The 12,113-nt window shown below is 34.0% G+C and overlaps 1 protein-coding gene across 1 annotated transcript; it reads left to right on the top strand.

The window, feature by feature from the left end:
- Positions 1–3,355: 3,355 nt before the first annotated feature.
- Positions 3,356–6,471, top strand: LOC140975286 (uncharacterized). The gene is made up of 4 exons (XM_073438912.1): positions 3,356–3,425; positions 4,142–5,927; positions 6,012–6,216; positions 6,297–6,471. Exons 2-4 carry the CDS (start codon positions 4,142–4,144, stop codon positions 6,436–6,438), a joined length of 2,133 nt encoding a protein of 710 aa, XP_073295013.1. The 5' UTR covers positions 3,356–3,425; the 3' UTR covers positions 6,439–6,471.
- The last annotated feature ends 5,642 nt before the right edge of the window (positions 6,472–12,113 follow it).

The raw sequence follows: 12,113 nt of genomic DNA, 5'->3' as shown, positions 1-12,113 counted from the left end.
ATATGCAAATAATAGTAGTGCATATCGATTTTTGGTACATAATCTGAAATAAGCGATGTGCACGAAGGAACAATTATTGAATCAAGGAATGATGTCTTCTTTGAAACAACATTTCCTTATATAGAAAATAAAGAAATAAGTTCTCGAAAAAGGACTTATGAAACTACGAGCGATAGAGTTCAAGAAGAACAACAAGAACCACGACGTAGTAAGAGGGCTAAAACAGCAATGACCTTTGGCCCTGATTTTCTAACTTATATGCTGGAAAATGAACCAAGGACAGTTAATGAAGCACTATCAAGTCCTGAAGCCCCCTTTTGGAAGGAGGCAATGAACAATGAGATAGAATCTATCTTGCAAAATCATACATGGGAATTGGTTGACCTTCCTCCGGGAAATAAACCACTATGATGCAAGTGGATTCTTAAAAGAAAATACAAGACCGAAGGATCTATTGAATAATATAAGTCTAGATTAGTAGCCAAAGGATATAGACAAATGGAAGGTCTTGATTATTTTGATACATACTCGCCAGTAACGAGAATAACATCTATTCGAGTATTAATAGCAATTGCGGCATTACATAATCTAGAAATACATCAAATGGATGTGAAAACGGCATTCCTCAATGGGGAACTTGAGGAAGAAATATATATGGAACAACCCGAAGGGTATATGGTTCCTGGACAAGAGAAAAAAGTATGTAGACTCGTTAAGTCATTATATGGGCTTAAACAGCGCCAAAACAATGGCATGAAAAATTTGACAAAACTATGTTGTCAAATGGCTTCAAAATTAACGAGTGTGATAAATGTATTTACTTCAAAGGCACACCTGAAGCATATATGATAGTATGCTTGTACGTTGATGATATGTTAATTGTGGGAAGCAATATTAATATCATCAAGACTACTAAGAAGATGTTAACAAAAAACTTCGATATGAAATATATGGGAGAAGTAGATGTCATTTTGGGAATAAAAGTCACCAAAACATCAGAATGACGTGTTTTGTCGCAATCTCACTATGTTGAGAAAATATTGGAAAAATATAATGCGAATGATATGTCCTTGATCAAAACACCTGTAGATCCAAGTTTGCATCTTTCCAAAAATAAAGGTGAACTCATATCTCAATTAGAGTATTCGAAGATTATAGGCAGTCTGATGTATCTCATGAACTGCACTCGTCCAGATATTGCTTATGCTGTAAACAAACTCAGCAGATTTATAAGAAATCCTGGCAATGATCATTGGAAGGCATTAATAAGGGTACTTAAATATTTAAGATACACCTTAAATTATGGATTACAATATACGAGATATTCCGCGGTCCTAGAAGGTTATAGTGACGCAAATTGGATATCTGACACAAATGATTCAAAATCCACAAGTGGTTACGTATTTACCATTGGTGGTGGGGCTATATCATGGAAGTCTTCTAAGCAAAATTGAATTGCTCGATCCACAATGGAATCGGAATTTATAGCTTTAGATAAAGCTGGAGAAGAAGCCGAGTGGCTTCGAAATTTCTTAGAAGAAATCCCTTGTTTGAATAAGCCAGTGTCCTCAATAATAATTCATTGTGATAGTCAATCAGCAATTGGAAGGGCACAAAACACTATATATAATGGTAAGTCTCGACACATACGTCGTAGACATAATACCATACGACAATTGATCTTTAATGGCATTATCTCCATTAATTATGTAAAATCAAAGGAGAATCTAGCGGATCCACTTACAAAAAGTATACCGAGAGATCAAATGAATTGTCTATCAAGAGGAATGGGATTAAAACCCAAAAACTAAATCTTCTAGTGGTTACCCAACCTAGTTGAATGGAGATCCCAAGATCTAGGTTCAAAAGGGACAACTAAATTACGAGATTTGTAGAAACACCTAAAGAAATCTCCTACCTATTCCTATGATAAGAGGTGTTGCCCACAAAGGGGTATGAGGCTAGGTTTTACCTTTAATGATTCCTAAGATATACTAATACGTATATTGGAGTATAGTGGGATACTTTCCTAGGAGATCACCGGCGTAAGTGCGAAGTGTGGCCGCTTCAAATATGAAAAGCACTCGCGAAACCAAGGGGCGGCCATGGCTGAAATGGACCCAACAGTGAGAACCTAATGAAATGTTAGAAATGTTACAGTGTGAATATAATTGTCTTGGTTTACACAAAACGGCGAATAGTTCAAGGCATCGCGTCCACTAATTGCCAAGTAAATCCGATTATATCTTACTAAGGAAGGTTCAAAGCCAAACGCTACTTATCCTAATGCAATAATATTTCGCTAGAACGCTATTTTTCGAGTCAGCATAGTCACATGCATTAATTTTCATTCATGTGGGGGATTGTTAGAAAAAATGAGTTTTGTACTCATTTGAATCGATAAAATAATTTGAACGAGCTACGTAGCGAACGGAATTATTTCTCGATTACAAATTAGGGTGAATGAGAAATTAATTGAGTTCAAATTTTATCGAGTGAAAAGATGGCCGTGTGATTTCAATAAAATTGGGGATTAGACTTGGCCGAAGGGCCAAGTCGATTTGATTAAAAGGTGCAATCTTTTGTGGTGAAATGGTGCACCATTTCATGAATAGGCATGTCTCTTTATTCAAGTCATTTCATTTTTATAAATAGGGCCCGCCTCATTTGCATTCACAACACCAAATTTTCTCTTCTTCTTCTTTCTCTCTAATTTAGTTCTATATGCGAATTTTTAAGCTTTAGCGCTTAAAGTTCAAATTTTCAAGATATAAAATCTTGAGTTTGGATTTTCTAAGTTTTTACTTAAATTCGAACTTTAAAATTAAATTAAAGAGTTGTCTTCTAGTTTTGAGTTTTTTAAGCATTTGCGCTTAAATCCAAGTTTTGCCAGATATAAACTCTTGGAATTGGATTTTTAAGTTTAACGCTTAAAGTTCGAAATTAGAAAGTTTGCATACTATATTGATAGCGTTCTAAACATTTCAAGTTCGTGTGGCTTTGAAATTTGTAGTGCTACTATTTTAAAGCCGTAGTCGTTGTATCTTGGGAAACGAATTGCCAACAACCTTGAGCACGGGGCGGGGCAATATCGTTTTAAGCAATGTTCTCCAAACAGGACCGGACCGGCCGGTCGGACCGGTTCAACCGCGAACCGACCTCCAGACCGGTCCGGAGATAAGTAAAACCAGGAAAACAGGTTTAACCGGAAAAAACCGGTTAAAACCCGGTTAAACCGGAAAACGGCCGGTCTTTAGGAACCGCACGGGTCTGTGAAATTATAAAAAAATTGCCCAGATATTTTAATAATTTAATTATCCTCATTCTCGTTGACTGGTTAGAATTAAAAATCGACACAAGATTTGGAGAGATCTCCACACCACGCCTGCTTATTACTAGCTTGATTGGAAAGGAGGAATCTCAAAGTAATGAGTAATGTTAGTTTAGACTTTTTTTTGGTATATTGTTTATCTTGCAAAATTAATCAATCTCTTCCATTTTGTTGATGATTAGTGATTCTTTTCATAGCGTAAACTGTAAAGCATAGAAATTTTTTTTGGTACAGAAGCTTTTCAATCCTGATACGTGCTCTTCCATTTCTTTGATCTTTTTTTCCCAATTTTCCATCGAGTGCACTGTGCAATAGCTGTTGGATTCCATTTTTTAAAAATAATTTTGTACTCATGTTTTCGTGTAGTTGAGTTGTGTTCTACATAGCAACACTTTGCAATTCCACAATGATGGATCGTGGCTTCTTTGTTTTCTTGAAACTAGCCAAGTCTTTGTCACAGATACCAACTTAGTCATTATAATTTTATTGTTGTTCAAACTTCAAAATTAATTATCTTGTATCTATATTACCCAAACCCAATCACAACTAAAGTTTCTTTTGCAAGAAATCAAGCCTACGAGAGTAGCTATAAATATTTAACATTTCTAAATTCTAACAATTTAAATTTTAAGAAAAAATGATCTGTTAGTAGCAATCATTAACTAATATATCAAATTTATATTCCTTTTGTGATGTATCTCTCAATTATTATATTGAATTACTCATATGTTCATAATTTATTGTTTATTTTTCCTCTTTTACTATACTTCATAAACTGTGCATTAAAGTTCATTATTTTTTAAAATATAGATGGATTCATCAAGTGGAGGGCAAAAATCTAGTTCCACATCTAATTCTGTTTCCTCGTTTAGAAGCAAAACTGATCCAGCATGGGCTCATTTTAAAGAGGATGTGGGTAATGATGGGAAAAGAAGTTGGACTTGTTTGCATTGCAATAATGTGTGGAGGGGTGGAGGGATCAATAGGATGAAAAAACATTTAGCAGGTAGAAAAGGAGATATTGCATCATGCAAAAAAGTTCCATATGATGTAAGATATCAAATGGAACAATCTTTAAAGGCATTTGAAGAAAAAAGCATAGCTTCGATATCATTTGAAGATGATAATATTGATGGTCCTCATATGACAAATCTTGAAGAAGAAATGCATCCACCACATACTCAAACAAGTGGGAAAGATAAATCTTCTTTTGGTGCGGCTTCTCAAAAAGGAAAGAGAAAGAGAGATGAGAAGATGCCTAACTTTTTTGCACCAAGAACTACTGTCGGTGCACAACGTTCTATCAAAAGTGTGCTCGTAAGTAAAGATGCTTTACTTAATGTTGATATGAGCATTGCTAGGTTTTTTTATGATACTTGTATTCCCATCAATGCTGTGAATTCTGTTTATTTTCAACAAATGGTGGATGCTATTGCTGCTGTTGGTCCCGGTTATAAAGCACCGAAATATAATCAGTTGCGAACAAACTTATTAGGAAGCATGAAAAAGGAAGTTCAATTAGTAGTTGATGGTTATCGAAGTGTTTGGGAAGAAAGAGATTGCACTATAATGGCTGATGGTTGGCAAGATCGGTCAAATAGGCAACTTATAAACTTTCTAGTGTATTGCAAGAGGGGAACATCATTTGTGAGATCTGTTGATGCTTCTGATATTGTGAAAAATGCAACCACACTTTGTAATCTATTTGTTGAGTTAGTGGAATGGGTTGGATCAAATAATATCGTTCATTTGGTAACTGATAATGGGGCCAACTATAAAGCAGCCGGTGTTTTGCTTCATGATAAGTATCCCTCTATCAAATGGTCGCCTTGTGCTGCACATTGTCTGAATTTGATTCTTGGTGATATTGGTAAAATGGAGCTTGTTAGTAATCTTACAAAAAAGGCTTCTTTGGTAACAAAATTCGTTTACAATCATGCATTTCTGTTGGCATGGTTGAGAAAGAGAGAAGGATGGACAGAGATTGTACGTCCAGGGCCAACTCGTTTTGCTACTACATTCATTGCATTGAAGAGTATCCTTGAACATCAACATGATTTGCAAGCTTTTTTTACTAGTAAGACATTTAAGGATTCTCGATACTTCAAAGACAAAAAAGCAAGTGTTGTTCTGGCGGTTGTTCTTGATACAAGATTTTGGAGTGATTGCACAGTTGTAGTTGGTGTTGCTGCTCCTCTAATACGTATGTTGCGTATAATGGATACTGATCGAAGGCCTTCAATTGGTTATGTCTATGACGGAATGTATAGGGCAAAGAAAGCAATAAAAAATATCTTCAAGAATAAAAAGAAATTTTACAAGCCTTTTACAAGTATTGTCAAGACAAGATGGGACAAACAACTTCGACGAGATATTCATGCAGCAGCATATCTCCTGAACCCTGCTTTTGCATATGACAAGTTTAATATGTGCACTAAAAAGGAGATAATGGATGGTTTTGTTGAGATGGTCACTACCTTGATTAGTGATAGATCTGTTCAAAGAAAGTGCATTGATGAAGTAGCAATTTATCAAGATAGATTAGGAAGTTTTGCTCGACAACTTGCTATTGATTCATCAAAGAGTATGCAACCAGGTATGCATTATTATTTTAAATATTATTGTTGTGGTAATTCTTATATTTTGTACTCATTGTTTAAAAGTTTAAATTTTCTTGTAGATGAATGGTGGAGAGTTTTTGGATGTAGTGCTCCAAACGTACAAAATTTGGCTATTAAGATTTTGAGCCAAACTTCTTCTTCTTCGGGATGTGAAAGAAATTGGAGCGTGTTTGAAAGAATACATACAAAGAAAAGGAATAGATTGAAGCATCAAAGATTAAATGATCTTGTGTATGTCCATTACAACTTGCGTTTAAAAGAAAGGTGATGGTTTTTTTACTTACTCTTTCAATTTGAATTCTTGAAATTTAGAATTATTGTTTTGTTTATTGTTGTTGTTGTAGGCTTGATAACCAAATGAATTGTCAAGATCCTATTGATTATGAGAGCATTGATAAAACTGACTTTTGGGTTATGGAAGAAGAAGAAGAAAATTCTTCACCTATTTTAGACATAGATGAGTTGGATGAGATGCTTTATGGTTAGGAAGCTCTTCCAATAAATATTCAAGAAGAAGAAAGTAAATTTTCTTTCCTTTATTTTTGTTAAATAGTTTGAAAAAATAATTATTTCTTGGTTTTTGTCTTAATAATAATTTTTTTTAACAAATTTTTGCTTTCTGTTTGCTAAACATGTATTATTTTAATTTTTTAAAAAATATTTAGATAAAGGTGTTGGTGAAATGCAAGAAACACCTTCTTTGGACTTGGAAGAACTTTTGGATGGTGGGGATGAAGATGATAATGACTACGAAAGAACACTTCAAGAATTGGATGCGGTGTGGGCATCAAAGGATGCAACTTGAAAGTTGAAACTGGATGTTTGATACTTTTTTGTATAAGAAACTTGATGTTTGCTACTTTTTTGTAGAATTAAACTTGATGTTTTCTTGGGCACTTAAACTTGGTCATCACTATTTTGTTACATGTTAGGTGTAATTTGGATTTTTGAATTTGAAAAGTGATGTTTATTTGGATATTTGTCGTAATTTTCTTCTTAAAAATTAAGTAAAAACTATAAAAACATAAATAATCAATATTTTACTATTTTATTCATTATATAAAATAAATAAAATATTAATTTTATTGATCCGGTTCGACCGTTCGGTTGAACCGGTTGAACCATTTTTAAAGCTTTACCGGTTCGATTAACGGTCCGGTTATAAAAACACTGGTTTTAAGTAAAAAGAGTCAAACTCTTGCCTCGAATATTTTCTCCTAGCCATTTGGTTCACCCATTTCTATCCCGAGATTTCCCAAGACAAACAAAAGAATATCATACCAAACAGGTTATACGTTTGAGGGCTAGATCGAGGCATTTGGGTTGTTAGCCGAGCATGGCTCAATTCCAGCCTTGAAAGCCGACTCCTTGGGTCCGTGGTAGGGCTGGGAGAAGGCTGGGAGCTGCTGATCATGCAGAGGGTATAGGTGAAGGAGCCGAGTTTGAAGGTGTGCTCGGCCGAGGCTACGATTAATTGTGGTAGAGTGTTCGGCTGTTGGGACTTTTGGGGGCTGCAAGCCTCGACTGGTTGGGGTCCAGTAGGGTCCTAGGCTGGTCTAGGTGAGGTGGTTTAGTAGTTGGTTCCATTCGTGGTAGGTTAGGATCGAAGAAGGGGAAGATGGGACAACTAGGATTTTTTATCGGCAACTTGCAGAATTTTTCAGTAGCCTTAGAGGTCTGTTCATAAAGGCTTAAGGGTTGATTCTTGATGGTTTTATGGCCTTTTAATTGTTTATTAAGTGTGATAAAAAGTTGGGAGAAATTCGGTTGAGTTTCGAGCCGATTCGGATTAAAACCGAGACCCCAGTCCAAGTTTTAAAACAAATCGATTAAGTTCTGAATTTAACTCGAGTTTACGTCTAGGAATGCTTATAAATATGTTTTGGGATATTTTTAAGTGTTTGGTAAGTTTCAGATTAAAATAATGGTTTTGGATTTATCCGAGATATAATCGCCGAACGAAACGTTAATTAAAGAATTAAATAAAACAACTAGATTTAAGCTTAATAAAATTATGAAAAATTATATTTAAGCTCAAATAATTATTAGAAGTCTAAGTTTTTTAATTTGGGAATTTTATGCTAAGGTTTGGTTTAATTCGGGATTAAAACGTATTAATATGTTATATTTAAATATTAATTTAAAAGTCATCGATTTAAGCGAAATAAAAATATGAAAAGAAATCTTGTAGGCTTAAATAATTATTTGGGACATGTTAGAGTCAATGTAATTAAGAAAGTGTCAAAAACGTAAAATTTTACGTCTAGGGGCAAAACGGTAAATTTTTGGGTTTCCAGGGGCAAAATGGTCATTTTGCACCCGGGGTGAGATTTTTGTCCTGGCAGTGCCCTGAGAAAAAATTTATGATATTTTAAATGTTTATGCATCATGATCACGATTTTAAGATTTTATGAAGATATATGTCGCATGCTTGGATTTAAGAAAAATTGCATTGGTGCATATTTTTTATAAGTGATGAAAATGGTAATGTTTGAATGACGGGAATTAGTTGTGGCTATTGAAGTATATGTAAATGTTTAAGACGTATATGTAGATTCTAATGATGAGGCTTAGGCACAGTGGATGGGTAATCCGGTCACTGATGTTTGACAGCCGCCGGGTACCGCGGTTCTATGTATGATGGATCCATCGTAAATGATGAATGATGTACGATAGTCATCTCTAATTAACTGAGTTCACCAATGATAAATGATAAATGATGAATGATGAATGATAAATGATGAATGATGAATGATGATTAAAGATGAACTGTTTTGACGCGTCACTATTTCATGACACATTTACATTAAGATTTTAAAGTTCATGAAAGATATGTTGAGTATGTTATTTTTCATTGTTGTGTGCTATGTATATGTACTTGTTATTTATGGTACAAGCGTGTTCAGTCTTTAGACTCACTAAGCGTGTGTGATGCAGGTGAGTTCGATATCGAAGGGACTGGAAGTGCTGGACTCTAAGTAGGTAGACCTGTTGGGGTGACACGACCCGAGGACCTCACGTTTTCCGCGCATTTATGATTTTGTGATATTGAGAGGATATGACTATTTTTATAAGCTGTGGTTTTCACTGTTGGGTGTTAGGATTCTTACTTGTTTTTACTCCATTATATTTTTATTGGTAATTACATAAGATCATTTTTAAATGTTATATTTTTCTGTAAAGCACATGCATGCGAAACGTTTAAATGTTATTTTGAAAATACTATCTTTTTAAAAAAATGTCCTGTAAAATTTTAAAATGAGTGAAACGTTACAGTTGGTATCAGAGCAAGGGTCCTGTATAGGGTTGTGCCACCGCCAGCTTCTGCCGCTCAGTCTTCAACCCTCAAGTTTGTAAGTTTAAATGTTTTTAATGCTTTCACCTACATGTTTACATGATATACATTTTATGGGACATGTTTATCTGTCGTTAAATTTTGAGATTAGACATTTTAAAATTTTTATGCATGTTACGACATGAAAGGAGAAATTATATGATTTTCATGCATGCTGGCTTTGTGGTGGAACTAGACATGAATAAGAATTTTTCTATTGAGCATTTGGAGAGTTCGGAAATGATTTGACTATATTAATTTCGGTTAGTAGTACTGATGTTCTACTCGAGGGTCATAAGTTGAACTTAAAAATTATGAATGTCTTTTCGATTTGTAGATTTTCTAAGAAATTACTGATGGTTCGTGGTTGCTAGCCGAGTTAATTTTTTAGGATTCCTTGTAAAGATTAATGATTCGAAGACTACGACGATCTTTGGAAGTATGCGTAGAATTCATTTAGGACGCATGTTCTACCTAGTTGGATTTAAGGATTGTAATGCATGAATTGAGAATATTAAGGACTTAATTGTAATAACCAATAATTTGAGGACCTAAGTGCAAAAATAAAATTCTAAGGGACTATTTTCGAATTTCTCAAACTTTGGGACTAAATTTTGAGTTTCGAGAATTTTAAGGTTTAAGGAGGCTAAGTTGAAAATTTTATGTGGACAAAAAAATGCAAATTTCAAAGAGTTGTAAGGCCAAAAATGTAATTTTTGAGAACTTTAAGTGCCAAATTGCAAATTCCGAAAATTTTGAGAATTTAATTCGAACTTTGAGGAACACTTGCGTTAAATCAATAATTTTTCGAGGTTATGGGAATTGATTTTGGGTTTAATAAACGTAAAATTTCTGAAATTTATGTACGAGAAACCTATAAAGTGGGATTAGGAACTCCAATAACTTATGGGTAATTGTTGGATTATTGAGATTAAGGACAAATCGGATAATATTCGAGGAAAGTAAAAACTAATTTTGTAATTTTTAAGAAAATTGGGGGATTTGTTTAGCAGTAAGTGAGAAGCGAATGGTTTAAATGACAGGAATTTTTGATGATTTAGATTTGTAGGGATATTTAAAACCTTGAGATATCTGGGTTATAATGTTATAAGAAATGGTAATCAAGAACATTGCAGGATGAATGAATCTTGGGCTTGAAAATTTAAGTGTTAGTGAAATAGTGCTGTGACAAATTAAGAATTTAAAGTGATGACAATTTAAGGTGAAGTTGATCAGTTAGTTAAGTTGTAAGAGTAGACATGGAGTAAAAAAATTTTGGGAACTTAAGTTTGATGTATCATGATTTTTAATCGTGATCTGCAGAGTTAAAATTATACATTTGTTGGAATTTAATTTTTCTAGAAAGTTGGGTGTGATTGATGGTTAAGATATTTGATAGACGCATGTAAGAGGTGAGGTAGACACCTTGTCTTGAGAAATTTTGAAAGTCATTAAGAAAATTGGGGCTAAGCAGATATGTGTATTGGAATTATTTTTCCAAAGCTATTTGGATTAGGTAAGTTTGAATTTCAAATTTACGGGATATTTGTTCATACGGAAATTTTTGATGAAATAAAAACAAAAGTGAATTAGTTGTGTTCAACATAAGTTATCAATGAATGAATATTAAGATTTTTATCAAGTAAGAAATCTAAAAGCTTGATATGAGGATTCTAGAACTCTATGGGTTATAAGTGAAGTTGATTTATTGAAGTTATTCTAATGCAACCATGGAATAACTTATTAAGTTTTATACGCTAATATTAATTAATCATTAGGGATACGTAAGAATGCGACGTTCGTTTCAAGGAGGAAAGATTAAGAGTCTTAGGCCTCAACTATATTATAATTGGGAAGGGAATAGTTTAAGCATGCAACTGATGCGAGAATGGTTTTACTAATTAGATAGAATATCATTATTGTATAATTGGGTTTTATGGATTAACGTTATTCGACGTTTAAGATTTGCAACAAGTTTACATCCTGGATGTACTTGTAAATAATAAGTTACGTTAGTTTGGTGCCATAAGATAAATATTCGATTCAAGGATCTTAGGCTAATATTATTATGGGGTTGAGATAACACTACAACAAAAATGGCTTTTCGCAGCGCGCAAATTCGTTTTCCGCAGCGCACATTGCACGCTGCAAAGTTCAAAGCTGTTGAAAGTTCAAGATTATCCGCGGCGTACATGTGCGCGCTGTTAATCTTATTATCCGCGGCGTGCACATGCACGCCGTTAATACTATTATCCGCAGCGTGCAATGTACGCCGTTAATAATTATTGCAAAATCTAATTTTAGCGACGGTTTTAGTAGCGACGGTTTATAACTGTCGCTAAATTTATAGGCGACAGTTTTTAAACGGTCGCTAAGTTTAGCGACGGTTTTAAAACTGTCGATACATTTAGCGACGGAATTTCATAATCCGTCGCTAATCTTTTCGTTAAAATAAAAAAAAAAATTACTTTTATAATTTAATAAAATTTTTAAAAAAACTTACAATCTAATAACAATACTCGTGATTTTTAATAATATTTACAAAGTAAGTAAAAATCGAAACAAAAAAGTACAATAAATCGAAACTAAAATCTTAAAATCGTGAGAAAAATTCTGAGTGTTGTGAAGAAATGGGAAGGAAATGCGGATATTTATAGACTATTAGCGACGTTTGTATTTAAACCGTCGCTACTAACGACGGTTTTATAATAAACCGTCGCCGATGTAAAACCTTGCGACGGGTATAAGAAAACCGTCGCTAAATATAGCGACGATTAATGCTTAATTGTCGCTAAATTTGGCGACGGTTATTTTAAACTGTTGCTAG

The sequence above is a fragment of the Primulina huaijiensis genome, chromosome 4 (genome assembly GCF_012295235.1).
Source record: "Primulina huaijiensis isolate GDHJ02 chromosome 4, ASM1229523v2, whole genome shotgun sequence".
In the NCBI taxonomy this organism is placed as follows: domain Eukaryota; kingdom Viridiplantae; phylum Streptophyta; class Magnoliopsida; order Lamiales; family Gesneriaceae; genus Primulina; species Primulina huaijiensis.
The sequence above is the reverse complement of the archived record's forward strand: the minus strand, read 5'-3'. Positions and strand labels throughout refer to the sequence as shown.